Source organism: Mobula hypostoma, chromosome 2 (assembly GCF_963921235.1).
Source record: "Mobula hypostoma chromosome 2, sMobHyp1.1, whole genome shotgun sequence".
In the NCBI taxonomy this organism is placed as follows: Eukaryota; Metazoa; Chordata; class Chondrichthyes; order Myliobatiformes; family Myliobatidae; genus Mobula; species Mobula hypostoma.
In genome coordinates, this window is record NC_086098.1 from 131,593,986 (window position 1) to 131,615,451 (window position 21,466).

At 44.8% G+C, this 21,466-nt stretch overlaps 1 protein-coding gene across 2 annotated transcripts in view; it reads left to right on the forward strand.

The window, feature by feature from the left end:
- The window catches only part of plb1 (phospholipase B1), a 195,944-nt gene that overhangs the window by 21,133 nt on the left and 153,345 nt on the right, over nt 1–21,466 (forward strand). For both annotated transcript variants that reach the window (XM_063040679.1, XM_063040678.1), the window contains exons 4-8: nt 2,834–2,892; nt 2,982–3,016; nt 9,751–9,794; nt 10,749–10,848; nt 13,508–13,559. In XM_063040679.1, coding sequence (XP_062896749.1) covers nt 2,834–2,892; nt 2,982–3,016; nt 9,751–9,794; nt 10,749–10,848; nt 13,508–13,559 — 290 coding nt within the window. The remainder of the gene's footprint in view (nt 1–2,833; nt 2,893–2,981; nt 3,017–9,750; nt 9,795–10,748; nt 10,849–13,507; nt 13,560–21,466) is intronic.

Consider the following 21,466-nt stretch of genomic DNA (forward strand, 5'->3'; position numbering starts at 1 on the left):
GGCAGTGGAGGCCAATTCTCTGGATTCTTTCAAAAAAGAGTTAGATAGAGCTCTTAAAGATCGTTGAGTGAAAGGATATGGGAGGAAGGCAGGAAAAGGATTGTGGATGATCAGCCATGATCACAGTGAATGGTGGTGCTGGCTCGAAGGATTGAATGGCCTACTCCTGCACCTATTGTCTATTGAAAGAAGAGATAGTAAGAGGTTTGAAAGTGGGAGGAGGAGGGAGAGGGAGAGATCCAAAATGATGGGAGAAGACAGGAAGGGGACAGTAGAGGAGGCCGTGGATAGACATAACAGAATGGGAATGGGACGAGAAATTAAAATTAAAATTAAACCGGGCGCATCCTTTGTCTACTTAGACAGACGGAGCCATTATTATTATTACTATACGTTGACTGCTTTGACTATGCCACATTGACTATTACACTTGCCTACAAGTCAGACACAATGGCATAGTTAGTAGAGTTGCCTCCCCAGAGCTCCAATGATCCAGGTTCAGCCCTGGCCCCTGGTCTGTCTGTGTGAAGTTTGAAGGCCAGTTTCCTCCCAAATCACAAAGACGTGTAGGAAGCTCGGTCAATTGGCCGCTCTCAATTGCCCAGGTCGCAAGTGAGCGGTGGAATCTGAAGGGGGGAGGGAGGGGGTTTGTGTTGATGGGGAATATGGGGAAAATGAAAAGGCATTAGTGGAGACACCACAGATTGTGTATCCTGGAGTTCTGAGCGAAGAGAGGAAAAAACAAGATGCTGCAGGAACTCAGCCGGTCGAGCAGCCTCTGTGGAGAGAACAGATAACTGGCATTTGGATTGGGATTAGTGTGGAATTAGTGCAAATAGGTGCTTAACGACAGGGCGTTTGACTCTGATTTTAATTTCTGTGCCGCCTGACTCTGACGCTTTGAAGATTTGCCTGTTTAGGGTTGGCATTCCAGAGCAGTACTGAGGGAAGGCACCCAGTTGGAGTTGCAGTCCCTTATATGAGTTGTTTAAATGAAGTCCCATAGGTGAATGTAAAGGAGAGTTAATTGGAGCTATTTACGTGAGGAGCAGGGGTAACATCCTAGTATCATAGAACATGGAACAGTACAGCACAGGAACAGGCCCTTCAGCCCACAATGTTGTACTGATCAAATAATCCCCAAGAACTAATCTCTTCTACCCATACAATGTCCATATCCCTTCATCTTCCTCATAGTCATGTGCCTATCTAAACGTCTCCCAAAAGTCTCTAATGTACTTGGCTCTACCACCATATCAGGCAGCGCATTCTGCACCTACCCTCAGCTTATAATTCTAAAATGGATTGTCACTCCGTTATCATATCTGCTAGAGTTTGCTGTGCTACTGCCTTTCCAGTATTACACCAATGATGACGTTTCGAAAGCTGGTTTATTGGTTATAAAATGCTTGGAGATATGCTGAACTCACGAACACCAAAGTTCAGGTGTTGGCCCTTCAACTGAGGTACTTGCACCTGAGTCAGGATTAGTCGCTTTAGGATTCAGAAGGTCATAATGTCATACAGCCCAGAAACAGGCCCTTTGGCCCAGCACATTTATGCCATCCATTGTTCTCATCTGTACCAACCCCATCGATAGCTGTTTGTTATGTAGTCTTCCATGCCTTGCTGACTCATGTATTTGTATAGATGTTTTGTAAATGTTGTGAGTGTATTGTCCACCACCATTTCATCAGGCAGTGCATTCCACAATCTCCCAATCTCAGTGTGGAAACACTTCCCTTTTGATCCCCTCAAAATCTCCTACCTCTCACATACTTATGCCCTCAGGTTTTGGATACCACCAACAAAGAGAAAAGATTCTTACTGTCTACTCTTCATAAATTTGCATGTCTAATGAATTTAAGCTTAACCCATCCTGAAACCTAAACTGACACTATAGTCTAGTGCATAGTTAGAGGTTTATTTATGGTAAAGCTTTAAATCCAGGTCATCTTGAGCTTCAGATGTTGCTGAATCCGTCACATCACTGGAAGACATTCTTTGTCATTTGGGAGGAAAGTTGATCACCTGAATTGAAACTTCTGTGACTTGGTCAAAGTTCTTCCTTCAACAGACACCAACAAAATAATAGCGGAAACAGAAGAATATGACTATAGGCAGAGTGTACCCAGTGAATCCAGCTTTTCCATACATATTCCTTATCGGATTTCCTTGCCTACCACTGAACTAAAAGTGATATAATCCTGGTTTCACAATAATTCTCTCAACACCTAATATACAGTACATGACAAGTGAGCAACAAATCTGATGCCATGAACATCGATTTCTCCAACTTCCAGTACTTCTCTAGCTCCCTCCTTACTCCTTTCTCTCCCCCTACCTCCTCATTCCCAGCCGCAGGATAGAGGGGTGCCCTTTCAAAACAGAGATGCGGAGAAATTTCTTTAGCCAAAGGGTGGTGAATTTGTGGAATTTGTTGTCACGTGCAGCTGTGGAGGCCGGGTCTTTGGGCATATTTAAGGCGGAGATTGATAGGTCTTGACTGGACATGGCATCAGAGGTTACGGGCAGAAGGCCAGGAACTGGGATTGAGGAGGAGATAGAGAAAAGGATCAGCCATGACTCAATGTCAGAGCAGACTCAAAGGGCCAGATGGCCTAATTCTGCTCCTATGTCTTACAGTTTTGTGGTCTTATTCTGGCCTTAAGTCCCCTTCCTTTTCAGGGCCCCGGCCCAAAACAGCAACTGTCTATTCCCCTCTATACTATAGATACTGACTGGCTTGCTGAGTTCCTGCAGCAATTTGTGTGTTTTGGACGATAAAATTGTTGGGTTTATTTTTAACCTGTGTTTGTCTAACTCTCCACAGTCCACACTTTGAGACCGTCAGAGATCAAGGTTGTTGCAATGATGGGGGATTCACTCGTTGTAAGTAGAACTGTTTGCTTATTATTGCCTGAGAACCAGTCAGTGTGGAATGTGTTGACAATGCACTAATATACTCTGTTTACTTCCAGGTTGGTTCACCACAGGACACTGAACAGTCGACAAGGTAATGATTTAACCTGAAAGTCACAGCATTATTTTGTTCCATTCTCCCCTCTGTTGACATTGAAATCCCAGTAAATTGGGAGACTTAGCATTAGAGAGGGAGGGCAAGAATTTCATGACCATATTATGCTGGGGTGAGTGAGATTGACAGCGGTGCTGGGGACTGAATGAACTAGCCAACATAGCTCATTATCTCTTTGCATTTGTATTTGCCCAACACAAGGCTTTTACCATTCAGACAGACAGACATACTGAAGGGGAAAAAAACACTACCTAAGGGCTCTCCTCCTGATCACCTGGTCCTTCATTGTTGCGGGGATCAAAATCCTGTAAAATCCCAGCCAGCAGCATCATTAGAGTACATTCTCCGTATCAAATATCGCTATGATGATTCAAACACGAGGAATTCTGCAGATGCTGGAATTTCAAGCAACACACATCAAAGTTGCTGGTGAACGCAGCAGGCCAGGCAGCATCTCTAGGAAGAGGTACAGTCGACGTTTCAGGCCGAGACCCTTCGTCAGGACTAACTGAAGGAAGAGTTAGTAAGAGATTTGAAAGTGGGAGGGGGAGGGGGAGATCCGAAATGATAGGAGAAGACAGGACGGGGAGGGATGGAGCCAAGAGCTGAACAGTTGATTGGCAAAAGGGACATGAGAGGATCATAGGACAGGAGGCATAGGGAGAAATAAAAAGGGGAGGGGGAAGCCCAGAGGATGGGCAAGGGGTATAGTGAGAGGGACAGAGGGAGAAAAAGGAGAGAGAGAGAAAGAATGTGTGTATAAAAATAAATAACAGATGGGGTACGAGGGGCAGGTGGGGCATTAGCAGAAGTTAGAGAAGTCAATGTTCATGCCATCAGGTTGGAGGCTACCCAGATGGAATATAAGGTGTTGTTCCTCCAACCTGAGTGTGGCTTCATCTTTACAGTAGAGGAGGCCGTGGATAGACATGTCGGAATGGGTACAGTAGAGGAGGCCGTGGATAGACATGTCGGAATGGGTACAGTAGAGGAGGCCGTGGATAGACATGTCAGAATGGGTACTACTGATGTCTACTATAAGCCTACTGACTCTCACAGCTATCTGGACTATTCCTCTTCTCACCCTGTCTCTTGCAAAAATGCCATCCCCTTCTCGCAATTCCTCCGTCTCCGCTGCATCTGCTCTCAGGATGAGGCTTTTCATTCCAGGACGAGGGAGATGTCCTCCTTTCTTAAAGAAAGGTGCTTCCCTTCCACCACCATCAACTCTGCTCTCAAACGCATCTCCCCCATTTCACGCACATCTGCTCTCACTCCATCCTCCCGCCACAACGCTAGGAATAGGGTTCCCCTAGTCCTCACCTACCACCCCACCAGCCTCCAGGTCCAACATATTATTCTCCGTAACTTCCACCACCTCCAACGGGATCCCACCGCTAAGCACATCTTTCCCTCCCCCCCCCCGCTTTCCGCAGGGATCGCTCCCTACGCGATTCCCTTGTCCATTCGTCACCCCATCCCTCCCCACTGATCTCCCTCCTGGCACTTATCCTTGTAAGCGGAACAAGTGCTACACATGACCTTACACTTCCTCCCTTACCACCATTCAGGGCCCCAGACAGTCCTTCCAGGTGAGGCGACACTTCACCTGTGAGTCGGCTGGGGTGATACACTGCGTCCGGTGCTCCCGATGTGGCCTTTTATGTATTGGCGAGACCCGACGCAGACTGGGAGAACGTTTTGCTGAACACCTACGCTCTGTCCGCCAGAGAAAGCAGCATCTCCCAGTGGCCACACATTTTAATTCCATGTCCCATTCCCATTCTGATATGTCTATCCACGGCCTCCTCTACTGTTGTGATGAAGCCACACTCAGGTTGGAGGAACAACACCTTATATTCCGTCTGGGTAGCCTCCAACCTGATGGCATGAACATCGACTTCTCTAACTTCCGCTAGTGCCCCACCTGCCCCTCGTACCCCATCGTTATTTATTTTTATACACACATTCTTTCTCTCACTCTCCTTTTTCTCCCTCTGTCCCTCTCACTATACCCCTTGCCCATCCTCTGGGCTTCCCCTCTCCCCCTTTTCCTTCTCCCTGGGCCTCCTGTCCCGTGATCCTCTCATATCCCTTTTACCAATCAACTGTCCAGCTCTTGGCTCCATCCCTCCCCTTCCTGTCTTCTCCTATCATTTTGGATCTCCCCCTCTCCCTCCAACTTTCAAATCTCTTACTAACTCTTCCTTCAGTTAGTCCTGACGAAGGGTCTCGGCCTGAAACGTCGACTGTACCTCTTCCTAGAGATGCTGTCTGGCCTGCTGCGTTCACCAGCAACTTTGATGTGTGTTCCCATAATGCTTGTACGTTCTAGTATCAATTGTTTGGCGACAATAAAGTATAAGGTAGAAGTATGAAGTATTCTGTGGAGGATCAAGATGAATCTTACCATCTTGCAGATAACTAGCAACAGGCAAAGGTCCTGGGTACCAGTTGAATGTAAGTCAGTGCTATGCTTCTTGTCGTCAGAAACACAGCTGTCTGAATGGTTCAGTCACTATCTGCTTTTCCCTGTGGGTAGGGTAGGAATCACATTTGTAAGTATAGTTTTCAAGGAGGGAGGAGGGGATTCTTCGGATGGATGTGGGATTCCTCCCAAGAAGAACATTCACCAGAGTGTACAACAAAACAGACCCTTCCGAAACCCAAATAACGAAGGTCCTGTTATAAACATCAATTTGCAATTTAATAGAGGAACTATGAAGGAACAATGTTAACACTGCAGTTATCCAAGATTCTGAGTGGAGAGGGTTACTTATTCCAGACTCAGCAGTCTGTGTGTAATCATTCTCGGTGGCAATGATAGCATCCTGTTTTGTTGGGCTGTGGAGGATACCAGTATTCTAGCCTGAGTCTGAAATAGGCCAAGCTCTCTTCTCTTCACTACCAGTGGGGCAGGAGGTACAGAATCCACAGGTCCCACAGGAACAGTTATTACCCTACAACGATTCAGGCTCTTGAAACAGCATGGATGACTTCACTTAGCACAACTCTGAACTGGTTCTACAACCCACAGACATACTTTCAAACAAGGGAAAGCATGCAGATGCTGGAAATCTGAAGCAACACAAACAAGATGCTGGAGAAACTCAGCAAGCCAGGCAGCATCTATGGAAAAGAGTGAACAGTTGATGTTTCAGTCTCATTGGGACTGGCCCTGATGAGAGGTCTCAGCCTGAAACGTCGACTGGAGACTCACTTTCATGATCTCTTTACCTCATGCTCCTGGTATTACACTTTTTATTTGCACTGTTTGTCTTCTTTTGCATTTGTTTGTTTGTCGATCTTTATATATGTATGTGTTTTTTTGTAGATTCTATTGTAGCTTTCTATTTTTCCTGTAAATACTTGCAAGGAAATGAAACCCAAGTTTGTAATATATATGTACTTTGATAATAAAATTAGTTTGAACTTTAGAAATTTTAACATAGGAGCAGAATTAAGCCATTCAGCCCATCGAGTCTGCTCTATTTCATCATGGTTTATCCATTTCTCTCTCAACCCCAATCTCTTGCTTTCTCTCCATAAACCTTTCACCAATCAAGAACTATCAAACTCCGCTTTAAATACACTCAGTGACCTGGTCTCCATAGCTGCCTGAGGCAACAAGTTCCATTGATTCACCCCCTCTAACTAATAAAATTCCTCCTCATCTCTTCTCTAAATGGACATCCTTCTATTCTGAGGCTATGCTCTCCGGTCCTAGACTCCCCATCAAAGGAAACATCTTCTTCATATCCACTCTATTTAGGCCTTACAACATTCGATAGGCTTTAATGAGATCCTCCCTCATGCTTCTAAGTTCCAGCAAGTACAGGTCAGAGCCATCAAACGCTCCTCATTCCAATTCCAGAATCATTCTCATGAACCTCCTCTGAACCCTCTCCAATGTCAGCACATCCTTTCTTTAATAAGGGGCCCAAAACTGCTCTCAATACTCCAGGTGAGGTCTCACAAGTGCCTTATTCCGCCTCAGTATCACACTCTTGCTTTTATATTCTAGACCTCTGGGAGTGAATGCTAACATTGCATTCCCTTCCTCTCCACTGATACAACCTGCAAATTAACCTTTAGGGAATGATGCGAGAGGATTTCCAAGTCCCATTGCACTTCAGATTTTTTTTTAACTTTCTCCCTGTTTAGGAAACAGTCTATGCTTTTATTCCTTCTATCACACTTGGGGTGCAAACTGGGTTCCAGTGGCATTGTAGTTAAGCTAGCACCAGGAGTGTGAATCCCATGATGGATGGCTATTTGTAATTCAAGTCATGTGATAAATCTGAAATAAAAATCTATTATTAGTGACTGTGAAGCATCTGGCTGTACAATTGTAAAAAATATGTATCTGTTTATTAATGTTTTCCAGGGGAGGAAATCTGCCAGCTTAACTTGGGCAGGTCTTTATATGTCTCCAAACCTTTGCCAATGTGAATGACTTACTAACTATACTTTCAGCCACTCAGCTCAAAGGGAATTAGAGAAATGCACAATAAGTGTTGGTCACGCAAACACTATCCTCATCCTAGCATGAATAAGTTAAAAATCCCGGCTTAAAGCACAAGGTGCAAAAGTCATAGATTCATACAGCACAGGAACAGGCCCTGTGAACCCATGTGCTCCATACTGAATAAGATTCTCATTGAAACCAGTCCCATTTGCCAGCATTTAGCCCATATCCTTCTAAACCAGGGGTCCCTAACCTTTTATTGCCACGGAGCAAGGAATCCATGGAGACCAGGTTGAGAAGCCCTGTTCTCCACCTTTCCTGTCTGTTTGCCTATACAAGCACCTTTTAAATGATAGTGTAGATTCCCTCCTTCAACCCCTTCCCCAGCAGCTCAGTGCATACACTGAACATTTGTCTGGGTGAATACGTTTCCCTTCATGTCCCTATTAAATCTTTCCCCTCTCACCTCAATGGCAAAAATCTGCATATTCACCCTATCTAAGACCCTCTTGATTTTATACACCTCTATAAGATTGCTCCTCATTCTCCTAGTTCCAAAAACAAAAGGGGTCCCAACCTGCTCTCCATAACTTAGTCTTTTGAGACCTGGCAACACTTGTAAATCTCCTCTTATAACTGGCTCAGGCAGCACCAATGGAGGGAAGTGCACAGTTGATGCTTCGGGTCAAGACCCTTCATCTAGATTGGAATATAGAGGGGAGATGGCCAGAACAAAAAGGTGGAGGGAAAGGCTGGCTAATTTTAGGCGGTCCAAGGATGATGGGCAAGTAAAGGAGGGAAGAGTGGGAATAGCACCAGAAACGGGGAGGTGACAGATGGATGTGACAAAGGGCTGAAGATGATGGTATCTGATAGGAGAGGAAGCTGGAGCACGTAATGAAGGGAGAGGAGGTGGATAAAGCAGATGGGAGTGGTGGGGCAAGGTACCAAGTGAGAAGAGTGTGCTGGTGAAAGGTAAATCATCAGGGTGAATGAGGAGAAGGAGAGGGTGATGAGGGTTGGGTAGATCAAGATGAAAGCAAAAAGAGACAGAGGGGGAGAAATTTACTGGAAGATGCAGAATTCTTTAACATTTTATGCGTTGCTCCAGACCCCAGTGTCTGGAATTTTTCGTGTATCCACAGAGATCCAGACTGTTTTTCCACGAGGCAGGGGTTTCCAACCTTCTTTATGCCATGGACCAAGACCATTAAGCCAAGGGTCTATGGACCCCAGGTTGGGAAGCCCTGCACTAGAGTGATGGGCAAACAGCCTTGAGGAACTAACATTAAACAAAGATTCTGGTTGCTATCCTCGTTAGAAATAGCAGATCCCATGGCATTCCCTAGAAGAGCAATAAGGATTTTTTTGCTGTCATTTGTTCACCTTCAGGATTTGGGCCTCACGGGTATGGCCTGCATTTAATGCCTGTCCCGAACTACTGTTGAACAAGCAACTTCCTCAGTTTTTCTCAGGTCTTTTAAGAAGTGACTGCTGAAATACATACAACAAAATCTTTTTAAAAAAACAGTCCTGATGAAGGGTCTCGGCCCAAAATGTCAACTATTTACTCTTTTCCATCCATGCTGCCTAGCCTGCTAAGTTCCTCCAACATTTTGTGTGCGTTGTCTGATTTTTGTCACATTCTGTTTTCGGAATCCATCGTCAAAGTTGTTCAGTGGGATTACTGAAGTGGATGAGAAAGCTGCTTCAGAAAACCCCCATGTGCCCCTTTCAAAGTAATTGACAATATCTTAGAACAGTTACAACATTGGAATAGGTCCTTCAGCCCACAGTTTGTGCTAGACTAATCAAGCAAATTACTGGAAGAATCTAGAAAAGCTGTTTTTCATGATCAATAACTATGGAAAGCGAGTATGCTTTCTGCAGTGGGAATCAATCAAGAAGGTTGAGTTCTTCTCCATACAAAGATAGGCTGGGTCCTTGGTACCAACCTAAATTCATTAATAAATGGAAACAAAAGCCTTCAGAAGCCCTGGGTTTAATCACATGCTGGATGCCTCTTTCCAGGAATATCAAGGAGTATCAGCTTATTGATCTTTGCCTTCAATCTGCTGGCCAATCATTCAGAATAGGCGGACACCTGGCCTACCACCACACAAATCTGGATGTTGGGGTAATTCATTCCAAGATCCAGCATGGGAAAAGTGGGCAGAGTAGCCTGTAAGTTGATTTCATGATGGTAAATGTAACCTTTTTTCTCTTTGTGTTCTCTTACCTAAAGAGTTGATGAGGATCCATCTCTCAGGATGCAAAGCCCCTTTCCAGGTATGCGCCAGTGAGCTGTCCCTTCAGTAAGGCAAGGAGGGTCAAGCATTGGTCCCACTCTTCTTTCCGGGCCTGGGCTAGGAGTTGCTCTTCTTGCCCCAGAGTAGGGAAATGCAGCACCAAGTCAGGCCCTTTGGTTCAACTTGGTATGCCGAACATGAAGCCAAGCTAGTCCCATCTGCCCACGTTTGGCCCATATCTCTCTTAAGCTTTCCTATCCACGTACCGAACCAAGTGTCTTTTATGTATTATTAGATTAAAGTCTGTCATGAGCCTTGTGGCCCATCAGGTTTTCTGTGTTTCTGTGGCGTGAAGCGACTGAGAGTACAAGACCTCCCCCACCCCACCGGATAGGATACCTGTCTATTGCATTTTTGCTGGTACCCATTCTCAGCTGGATAGACTGGAGCATTGTGTGGTTAAATGCCTTGCTCAAGGACACACACACTGCCTCGGCTGAGGCTCGAACCCACGACCTTCAGATCGCTAGTCCAACACCCTGACCACATGGCCACAGACCCCACTTTATGTATTATGTTGCACCTGTTTCAAAAGCAGCTCGTTTCATATAAACATGAAGAAGCCCCTTTTAAATGCTCCCCCTCTTATTTTAAACCTATACCATTTAGTTTTTGATTCTCTTTTCTTGGGAAAAGGGCCATGTGAATTTACCCTATGTCCACCATGAGTTTATAAGCTTTTTTGTGTTCTAGGGTGAGTGGCACTGTGGCACTGTGGCACAGCAGGTATCACTGCTACTTTACAACTCCAGCAGCCCCCAGGTTTGATCCTGACTTCCGGTGTTCTCTGTGTAGTGTTTGCATGTTCTCCTAGTGACAACATGGACTTCGCCCCCAACCCCCCCCCCCACCGATGTTTAAGATCTGGCCTGTTAGGCTGTATCTGAGTACTATCATAACACTTAAAATTCCCAATCATCTTTCTAATCCACAGATATTTTGAAATTATTTAATCCTGACCTCATTGGATACTCTCAAGACAACAGAAGCCATGAGAACTCACTGGACCAATCTACTCTGAAAGTGAAAGCTGAGTATGTTAACTCTGAGAATGCAGTATTTTTATTGACTATCTCACTGCTGTGGCGTATGAATGTGGGCTTACATAATTCTTCTTGCTTTCAAAGCTGGGCTGAGAGCCTCAAAGGATTCAGAATCATAGAGTCTTGGCACTACTGCACTGTGCAAAAGTCTTAGGTGCACATATATAGCTGGGGTCCCAAAGGATTTGTCAATGTGGAGTGGAGAGTGAGTTTGTAAATCTAGTGGGGGCAAAAGATGCTGGCAGTGGTGAAGGTGAAGTGCTGTGGGAGGGGTGTAGGACAGGTGGCAGAGAAGGATTGTTGGGGCAGAGGGTGGCACGTGCAGACACACCCAGCCCCAAGACACCAGGTAAGAACATTTGATTCCAAACAATCGGTTTATTGATCATTACAGAATGTCCCTCTGATGCTTCCTGCTTTCTCCCCTCTTCCCTCCCCTTTTCTCAACCATTATTCCCCTCTCCCTGCCCCCTTCCCACTCAGTCTGCACTACAGACCCATATCAGAATCAGGTTTATCATCACTCACCTGTCATAAAATGTTTTTTTCCTTGCAGCAGCAGTACAGTGCAATACATAAAATTACTACAGTGCAAAGGTCTGATGTTCCCTAGGTATCTATATTATATATAACTCTAATATATCTCTATACCTCTAATCTCTCCTTCAATCCCTCCCTCTCGCCCCCTCTCTCCCTCTATATATCTAGAGCTAGGGTATATAGGGTATATGGCTCAGACTTTTGCACAGTACTGTATATAATGTGGAATACTCATCCATGCCATCCTATTTGCCTGTGTTTAGCCCATAGCCCCTGAACCTTTCCCATCCATGGACCTGTCCAAATGTCTTAAATATTGTAATTATACCTACCTTTACTAGTTCTTTCGGTGTCTCATTCCATATATGCACCCATTCTCTGCATGGGAAAACTTGCCCCTCTGATCCCTTTAAAATCCTTCCCATCAATATATGTCTTTAGTTTTGGACTCCCCTCCCTTGGGGAAAATGCTGTGACCATTTCCTTTATCCATGCCCACATGATTTTATATATCTCCTTGAGGTGACCTCCTCAGACTCCTGAAGACCTCTGTTGGTCAGAGTTGATCATAAATGTTGGGTTCTAGCCGTCTAAACACACAAGCCAGGGCAGTACGATATGGGGAGCAAGCTGTTACCCATGTAGCAAGCTCCCCTCTCCATGCACCTGACCGATACAGTTTGGCACCACAGCATTGAACTGAATGTAGGGCCTTAGGAACTCTAGCTTCGGAATTTTCCCTCAGGCTTTACTCCTGAAACCTTCCCCATGAGTGGGTTTAGCCACAAGATGGTGGCAGTTTGAAATTAGAGTTTTCCTTTTCCTAGATGAGCTGCCAACCACAGCTGATGAGCCCTATCTACCTGAAGTGACTGATTTTTAAAGCGTCAGTAAACTACCTTTGCCCCTTCTCCTGCCAGTAGAAACGGTGCTATCAGGCTTAGTAGCTAAGCTACACACGAGGGCCAGGGGCTGGACTTGGTTGTCAGAGGCTATTTGAGGATCATGCCATTATAGGTAGTTGGAGCCTATCCCCATTACCATCCCCGGCTGTCATAACCTTAAGGAACCCTATACTCCAGGGAAACTAGTCCCCAAATGCTTGCACCTGGCAATAAGCATTACCACCAGAGTTCCCCTTTTTCCTGGGTGAAATAGAGATTTAAAATTGAAGTTAAACTAGGAAGGGCATTTGACAATAAGCCAATTCTTCATTGATGAGGAATAGATTTCAAATTGGTGCCCAGTGAGCATGTGAATGCTTGCAACCATGTTGATCTGTAGGTTTTAATTGGCAATGGACTGTCCTTTGCATCAATGAAGATTTCAGCTGCATTCAATATGAGGAGAGACTGCTATACGCCATACCTCTGAGTGCACTGTGCTGTATATATTAGTGAGGGCATTGGGCTGTACTCATATATATAAATGACTCCTCATGAAGGGGAGAGGCAAAACCACTAAACTGGAGAAGGTGGGCATGTGAAAGATCATGGTCATGGAATATTTGCAGCATAGAAGGAGACTATCATCCCCCCCCCACCATCATGTCCATCCCAAAGACATATTGGAACATGGAACATTAGTTGCTGTCCTACTCATTTAATTAGGTATGGCAAAAAGTACTACTCAAGTCAAATCGAGTCTGTTGTCACGTGCACAAGTATGGTGAGGCACAAGTGCAATGAAAAACTTGCTGGCGGCAGCTTCATAGACGATAGGTTTGGACTGCATTCAGAACATAAATGAGACATCAATTATACAAGGCAGCAAAGAGACAAAAAAGACAAAACATCAGTGCAAAACAAAAAACACCAAGAGATAAGTCCACAGTCGTGCAAGAGGTAGTCGTAGAGTTCCGATGCCATAGTCAGTGTAGATAAAGGGCAACAAAAAGCAACCTGGGGTTGATGGGAAGGCGAGAGTAAATAAATTACAAGGGAACAGGGGAATAAGTAGAGACGGAAACAAACGTTATGGACTTGGTCTGCTGGGCGCTGGTATGAACCCTGAAAAGTCTCTATATGTAAGCACATGCAATGTTCCTATATGGTCTGATGTGTTCTATAACATAAATTTATCAAATAATTAAGTGATCTGTTTATTTTAGGGAATTGCCAGGACAGGCTTTAAAACTGGTGAGCAGTTTAAAAAATCAACCGGTGAGTGTTCAGATCCTGTTTATGTCATGAAGTGATAATTGTAATGGGCACATGTGCAAAATCCATTGGAGTGCTCATGGTAATGGGCCTTATGGGAAATCCACTGACCAACTGAAGGACACCCCTGTAACTAATGACTGGCTGGATCATTTTGATGATAAACCTCTTACAAATTTTTGCACATTTTAATGTCATAAAACCATGGGAGAGGAATTTGACTTCAATCACAACCCGTGCTCTGGATACAGTTGTGTGGATATGTTTACACAGTGATGAATATTCAAGGAAGCTGAGGCTTTGTAAGACCCTGGTCAGACTGCACTTGGAGGATTGTGAACAGTTTTGGATTCCTTATCTATAAAGAGGGTGGAGAGTGTGCAAAGGAGGTTTCCAAGAATGATTTTGGGAACGAAAGGGTTAATGAATGTGGCGTGTTTGATGGCGCTGGGTCTGTACTCACTGCAGTTTAGAAGAATGTGGGAGGGAGGAATCTCATTAAAACTTATTGAATACCGGGGGCAAAGCCTCTGAACAGAGGGACATCCCTTTAAATCAGAGATGTGGAGAATTTCTTTAGCCAGAGGCTGATGAATCTGTGGAATTCATTGCCACAGGTGACTGTGAAGGCCAAGTCACTGGGAATATTTAAGTCGGAGGTTGATTGCTCTTGATTAGTAAGGGCATCAAAGGTTATGGAGAGGAGGCAGGAGAATGTGATTGAGATGGATAAGAAACCAGCCATGATGAAATGGTGAAGCAGCCTAATGGCCTAATTCTGCTCCTATTTATTATGGTCTTATGGACGCAATGTGCATTCCAGCAGAACATCAAACATTAATTACTCTCGCATAAGTTAGACCGAACCAACAGACCTCAGATAGTCAGGATGCACAACTGCTCCTCCCTCCCCATCATCCTCAACACAGGGTGCCCCCCCTGGGCTGCATGCTGAGCCCATTTCTGTACACTCTGCTCACACACGACCACACAACCAAACACCCGAGTAATCATATTGTCCAGTTCACCAGTGACAGCGCAGAGGTGAGGTTGTTTATTAACAGCAATGAAACAGCTTGCAGAGAGGAAGAGGAAGTGCTCGACGCCTGGTGCCAGGCAAACGACGTTTTCATCAATGTCAACAAGATAGAGGAGATGGTTATCAACCTCAGGGGAACTCACACCACTCACACCCACCTCTACATCGGCGGCACAGCAGTGGAAACTGCGAGCTGTTTCAAACTCTTAAAGAGTGCACATCTCACACAACCTCTCATGGCCCCAGAGCACATCCGACACAATCAGATAAGCACACCAATGTCTACTTTCTGAGGAGCCTGAAGGGATTGGGATTATGCACATCAATAGTCATGTCATTCCACAGGTGAGCAGTAGAGATCGTCCTCACAAGCTGCATCACTGCACGGTGTGGAAACTGCACTGCACTGTGCAGGAAGGCTCTACAGCGGGTAGTTAAAACTGCCCAATGCATCACCAGCACCAACCTGCCCACCATTAAGGACATTTATACAGAAAGATGCCAGAAAAAGACCAGCAACATCATAAAGGATCCCCCCCACCCTGCTCATGGACTGTTTGTCCCACTCCTGTCAGGAAGGAAGCTATGTGGCATCCATGCCAAAACCACCAGTCTCCAAAACAGTTTCCCCAAGCGGTAAGACTGATCAACACCTCCACCCACTAACCCACCACTCCACACTCCCAACCACCACTGCTTTATCATTTCCTGTCAGTCACCTTATATACAGACACCCTGGTGCCCAGTGTCACTTTATGGTCATACAATCAATTGTCATGTGTAGGCTGTCTGGTGTAATTATTTATTGTGCATTTTATTATTAATGTGTCTTTATCTTATTGTGATTTTTCTGTGCTGCATCAGATCTGGAGCTGCAATTTATTTCTTTTTCCTTTACACTTGTATTCTGGAAACGACATTAAACAATCTTGAGATCCTGAACTATTATTCAGCTGCTGCCAATCTGTGTCAACATCCTTTGAGCTTTAATAAGATTATGTGTGTACATTTCCCCATTAAAACAGAACAGAACAGTACAGCAAAAGAAAAGGCCCTTTAGCTGTCAATGTTATGCTGAACTAATTAAACTAGTAATTAAGTGCTTAATTGGACCTTAATACAAGATCCATATCCCTCCATTCTCTGCTGATTCGTGCGTCTATTTAAGAGCCTCTTAAATAAACACCTCTATCGTATTTGTCTCCACTACCACCCTTGGCAGCTTGTTCAAGACATCTACCGCTCTCTATGTAAAACAACTTGCCCTGCACATCTTCTTTAAACTTACCCCTTCCATCTTAAATGCAAGCCCTCTAGAATCAGACAAAAAGTATTGGCTGTCTACTCTACCCATAACTCTCACTATCTCACATCCCCCTATCAGGTCTCTCCTCAGCCTCCACCACTCCAGAGAGAACACCCCAGTTTGTCCAGCCGCTCCCCGCACACCCCTTCCAATCACGGCAGCATCCTGGCGTACCTTTTCTGCAGCCTCTCCAAAGCCTCCTTTAATGGGGCAACCAGAATTGAATGCAATGTACCAGATGCAGCCTAACCAAAGTTTTATCCAGCTGCAAGATACCTTTCTGACTTTTGAACACTGTGGCTTGAATAATGAAGGCAAGCATGACATACGGTCCATCTCTGACATCCTATCAACCTGTTAGAAACCATAGAAACCATAGAAAAACTACAGCACAGAAACAGGCCTTTTGGCCCTTCTTGGCTGTGCCGAACCATTTTCTGCCTAGTCTGCACACGGACCATATCCCTCTATACGCCTCCCATCCATGTATCTGTCCAATTTATTCTTAAATGTTAAAAAAGAACCCGCATTTACCTCCTCGTCTGGCAGCTCATTCCATACTCCCACCACTCTCTGTGTGAAGAAGCTCCCCCTAATGTTCCCTTTAAACTTTTCCCCCCTCACCCTTAACCCATGTCCTCTGGTTTTTTTTCTCCCCTTAAGCCATTTTTAGTGAGCTAGGGACAGGGACTCCAAGAGCCCTCTGTTCACCAACATTGTTAAATGTCTTGCCATTGACCATGTACTTTCCTTTGAGATTTGATCTCCCAGTTGGGTGACAAACTGGCATGAGAATCATAAACATTTAGATTTTTTTCTTTGATAGGGATTTCCTATGCCCTGTGTCCATATCACCTACTGTACCTTCCTGTACTAATCCTATGTACCCAAATTAGGTCTGTACTTACTATGCAATAGTTATGAGGGAATCTGATTTTTTTTAAAAGCACAAAGGCACAGGAAAAAGAAGATAGAGAAACTTTGCCATTGATGGAAAGGGATGTAGAGTGAAGGTTCAAAGTAAATTTATTATCATATAGAACATAGAACAGAGAATAGTACAGCAAGTACAGGCCCTTTGGCCCACAATGTTGTGCTGACCCTCAAACCCTGCCTCCCATATAAGCCCCCACCTTAGATTCCTCCATATACCTGTCTAGTAGTCTCTTAAACTTCACTAGTGTATCTGCCTCCACCACTGACTCAGGTAGTGCATTCCACGCACCAACCACTCTCTGAGTGAAAAACCTTCCTCTAATATCCCCCTTGAACTTCCCATCCCTTACCTTAAAGCCATGTCCTCTTGTATTGAGCAGTGGTGCCCTGGGGAAGAGGCGCTGGCTATCCACTCTATCTATTCCTCTTATGATCTTGTACACCTCTATCATGTCTCCTCTCATCCTCCTTCTCTTCAAAGAGTAAAGCCCTAGCTCCCTTAATCTCTGATCATAATGCATACTTTCTAAACCAGGCAGCATCCTGGTAAATCTCCTCTGTACCCTTTCCAATGCTTCCACATCCTTCCTATAGTGAGGTGACCAGAACTGGACACAATACTCCAAGTGTGGCCTAACCAGAGTTTTATAGAGCTGCATCATTACATCACGACTCTTAAACTCTATCCCTCGACTTATGAAAGCTAACACCCCATAAGCTTTCTTAACTACCCTATCCACCTGTGAGGCAACTTTCAGGGATCTGTGGACATGTACCCCCAGATCCCTCTGCTCCTCCACACTACCAAGTATCCTGCCATTTACTTTGTACTCTGCCTTGGAGTTTGTCCTTCCAAAGTGTACCACTTCACACTTCTCCGGGTTGAACTCCACCTGCCACTTCTCAGCCCACTTCTGCATCCTATCAATGTCTCTCTGCAATCTTTTAAAATCCTCTACACTATCTACAACACCACCAACCTTTGTGTCATCTGCAAACTTGCCAACCCACCCTTCTACCCCCATATCCAGGTCGTTAATAAAAATCACGAAAAGTAGAGGTCCCAGAACAGATTCTTGTGGGACACCACTAGTCACAATCCTCCAATCTGAATGTACTCCCTCCACCACCACCCTCTGCCTTCTGCAGGCAAGCCAATTCTGAATCCACCTGGCCAAACTTCCCTGGATCCCATGCCTTCTAACTTTCTGAATAAGCCTACCGTGTGGAACCTTGTCAAATGCCTTACTAAAATCCATATAGATCACATCCACTGCAATACCCTCATCTGTATGCCTGGTCACCTCCTCAAAGAACTCTATCAGGCTTGTTAGACACGATCTGCCCTTCACAAAGCCATGCTGACTATCCCTGATCAGACCATGATTCTCTAAATGCCTATAGATCCTATCTCTAAGAATCTTTTTCAACAGCTTTCCCACCACAGACGTAAGGCTCACTGGTCTATAATTACCCAGACTATCCCTACTACCTTTTTTGAACAAGGGAACAACATTCGCCTCCCTCCAATCCTCCAGTACCATTCCCGTGGACAACGAGGACATAAAGATCCTAGCCAGAGTCTCAGCAGTCTCTTCTCTCGCCTCGTGGAGCAGCCTGGGGAATATTCCGTCAGGCCCCAGGGACTTATCTGTCCTAATGTATTTTAACAACTCCAACACCTCCTCTCCCTTAATATCAGCATGCTCCAGAACATCAACCTCACTCATATCGTAAACAACCCTGAGATTCATTTTCTTGTGGGCAAGGCAGCACCAACTTGGGTGTTCAACCACTGAGCAAAAGACAACACACAGTGCAAATACAAAAAGAAATTAATAATAAATAAATAAGCAATAAATATCAAGAACATGAGATGAAGAGCGCTTGAAAGTGAGTCCATAGGTTGCCAGAATATTTCAGCAATGGGGCAAGTGAAGTTGAGTGAAGGTATACCCTTTGGTTCAAGAGCCTGATGGTTGGGGAGTAATAACAGTTGCTGAACCTGGTGGTGAGTCCTGAGGCTCCTGCATCTTCTTCCTGATGGCAGCAGTGAGAAGAGAGCATGTGCTGGGTGGTGGAGGGGTCCCTGATAATGGATGCTGCTTTCCTGCGACAGCATTTCATGTAGATGTGCCCACTGGTGGGGAAAGCTTTGCTCATGATGGACTGGGCCATATCCACTGCTGTTTGTAGGGGTCTTGGTAAATGAACCAGGACCTGCATCAGGAAAAGTGTTTGGAGTCTGGAATTCATCACCAGACATTCTAGTACAGGCAGGTTCCATTACAGTGTTCAAAAGGGATCATAATGGAAAGATTATGGCGAAAGATAGGAGAGTGGTAGCTGGCTAGATTGTTCTTACATAGAGCTGGTACAGATATTAGATTAGATTAGATCATGAGGACATGCAGTCCTCTTTTATTTTTTCATTTAGTAATGCATGCATTAAGAAATGATACGTTTTTCCAGAATGATATCACAGAAACACATGACAAACTGACTTAAAAACTAACAAAAACCACATAATTATAACATATAGTTACAACAGTGCAAAGCAATACCATAATTTGATAAGAACAGACCATGGCACGGTAAAAGTCTCAAAGTCTCTCATAAGTCCCATCATCTCACGCAGACGGTGAACTGCTAGCGCCGCAAACTTGCCAATGCAGCATCCTGGAAGCATCCGACCACAGTCCGACTCCGAGTCCGTCCGAAAATTCCGAGCCTCCGACCAGCTCTCCAACGCTGAGCACCGAGCACCATCTCTGCCAAGTGCTTTGATCCCGGCCCCGGCAATAGGCAAAGCCGAGGATTTGGGGCCTTCCCCTCCGGAGATTCTCGATCACCCAGTAGCAGCGGCAGCGAAGCGGGCATTTCAGAAGTTACTCCAGGTGTTCCTCCGTGCTTCTCACGGCTATCTCCATCAAATCTGGATTGTGCATGGCTCCCTAGTTAACACATATCGATATCAATTAGGAACGGCCGCGTGCACTGCGTCGAGCCGCCATCTTCTCCTCCCTCCTGACAGCCTGAGCAGCCTCTTGTCATGCTGTAACCACTCTTTGAATCCAAGGTCATTCACAGGAATACAAAACCGCCACAATGTCACATAATGTATCTAAAGGTCCATCAAAAAAGTAGGTTTGTAGTGTTAAAGATGGAGACAGAAAGGAAGAGAAGTTTGGGAGGGGATTCCAGTGTTTTGTTGTCTAGTTGTGACCAATCTTGAGAGTATATTTTTATGGCTATTGATACACTGTTGCAGATGTTGAAACATGATGCAACGGAGAAAATATCCTGGCCCTATTATGCAGAGAAAATCTGGTTTCTATAAGTGAGTGAACAGATTTGGGAGATCACATTAAAAATTGGACAGATGTGCATAAAATAGACTTAATTTGTATGCTGGCTTGAAACGAGTAACCCACTGCAATGTTCTTTTGAAGGCATAAGCGTGATTAATTTCTGTGAGAAAAGACAGAGTCGTAGAGCAATAGAGCATGGTCACAGGCCCTTCGGCCCAAGCAATCTATGCCATCCTCTTTGTCCAGCCAGCTCGTCCCAATTTCCAGCATTCAGTCCATATTCCTCCAAGTCTGGTCCCACCATGTATCTATCCAAGTACGCCTTAAACTATTCTGTTTTATCTGCCACAACCACTTCCTCTTCCATGTACACACCACTCCCTGTGTGTAAATCTTATCCCCACTCACCCCAGGCCTGTGGTCCTTTAGCTTTGGATTCCCTACCTTTTGCCAAGAGCAAACATGATCATGCATAAAGAAAAGAGTAAGACCAACAGTGGGAAGGGGTCTTCCTCACAGGCAGATTAAAAACAGATGGAAGATCATGATTGCCCATGTCATATGACGTTGCACATGATGACGATGATGGTGACGACCCTGGGGAAAGGCTGTTACCATCCACCTGATCTATGCCTCTCATAGTTCTAACTTTGGGAACACGTGGTCACCAGAGGAATATGGCTACTAATAAAACAGAACTACTGAGCTCAAATAACTCATGGAGGGATGCAAAACTGATTAACTGGTTGAATCAAAAGGATGTTTTGTTAGATTGGATACTGGCCTGGGCCAGGAGCTCGCCTCTAGTGGGTTAAAATAGATAAATGTTTGAAGATTGATCAATGAAATGATTATCCAGAACAGATAATCTTTTAATTGACTGATAAAGGTCATATGTAACTATGCTTAGTGTATAATAATTGCTGTACGATTCTGGGACTTTGTATCTGGGTGAAAATCAAAGTATCAGTTTTATCCGACTTGCAGGATGTGACATTGATTGACATCCCAGAACACTGTATATGCTGGGGAATAAAAGATTTGGAAAAACCTCATCAAACTTCCTCTCCCCCCAACACACCCCACACACCCCACACAGACGCATACAACCCCCCACCACGTAATTCTATTAACAAGGATAGACTAGCCAATTAGAATATGCTTGACTGATTCCATGCTATCCAATAGAAATGAGCTTTGAAAATTTGCCCAGGCAGCTGGGCAACTCACTGGTAAAGCAGCCAACAGAATCAAAGACTCCACCCATGGGCATAAAGGGAGACCCATGGGCATAAAGGGTCTCCTTTAAAGCAGGGGA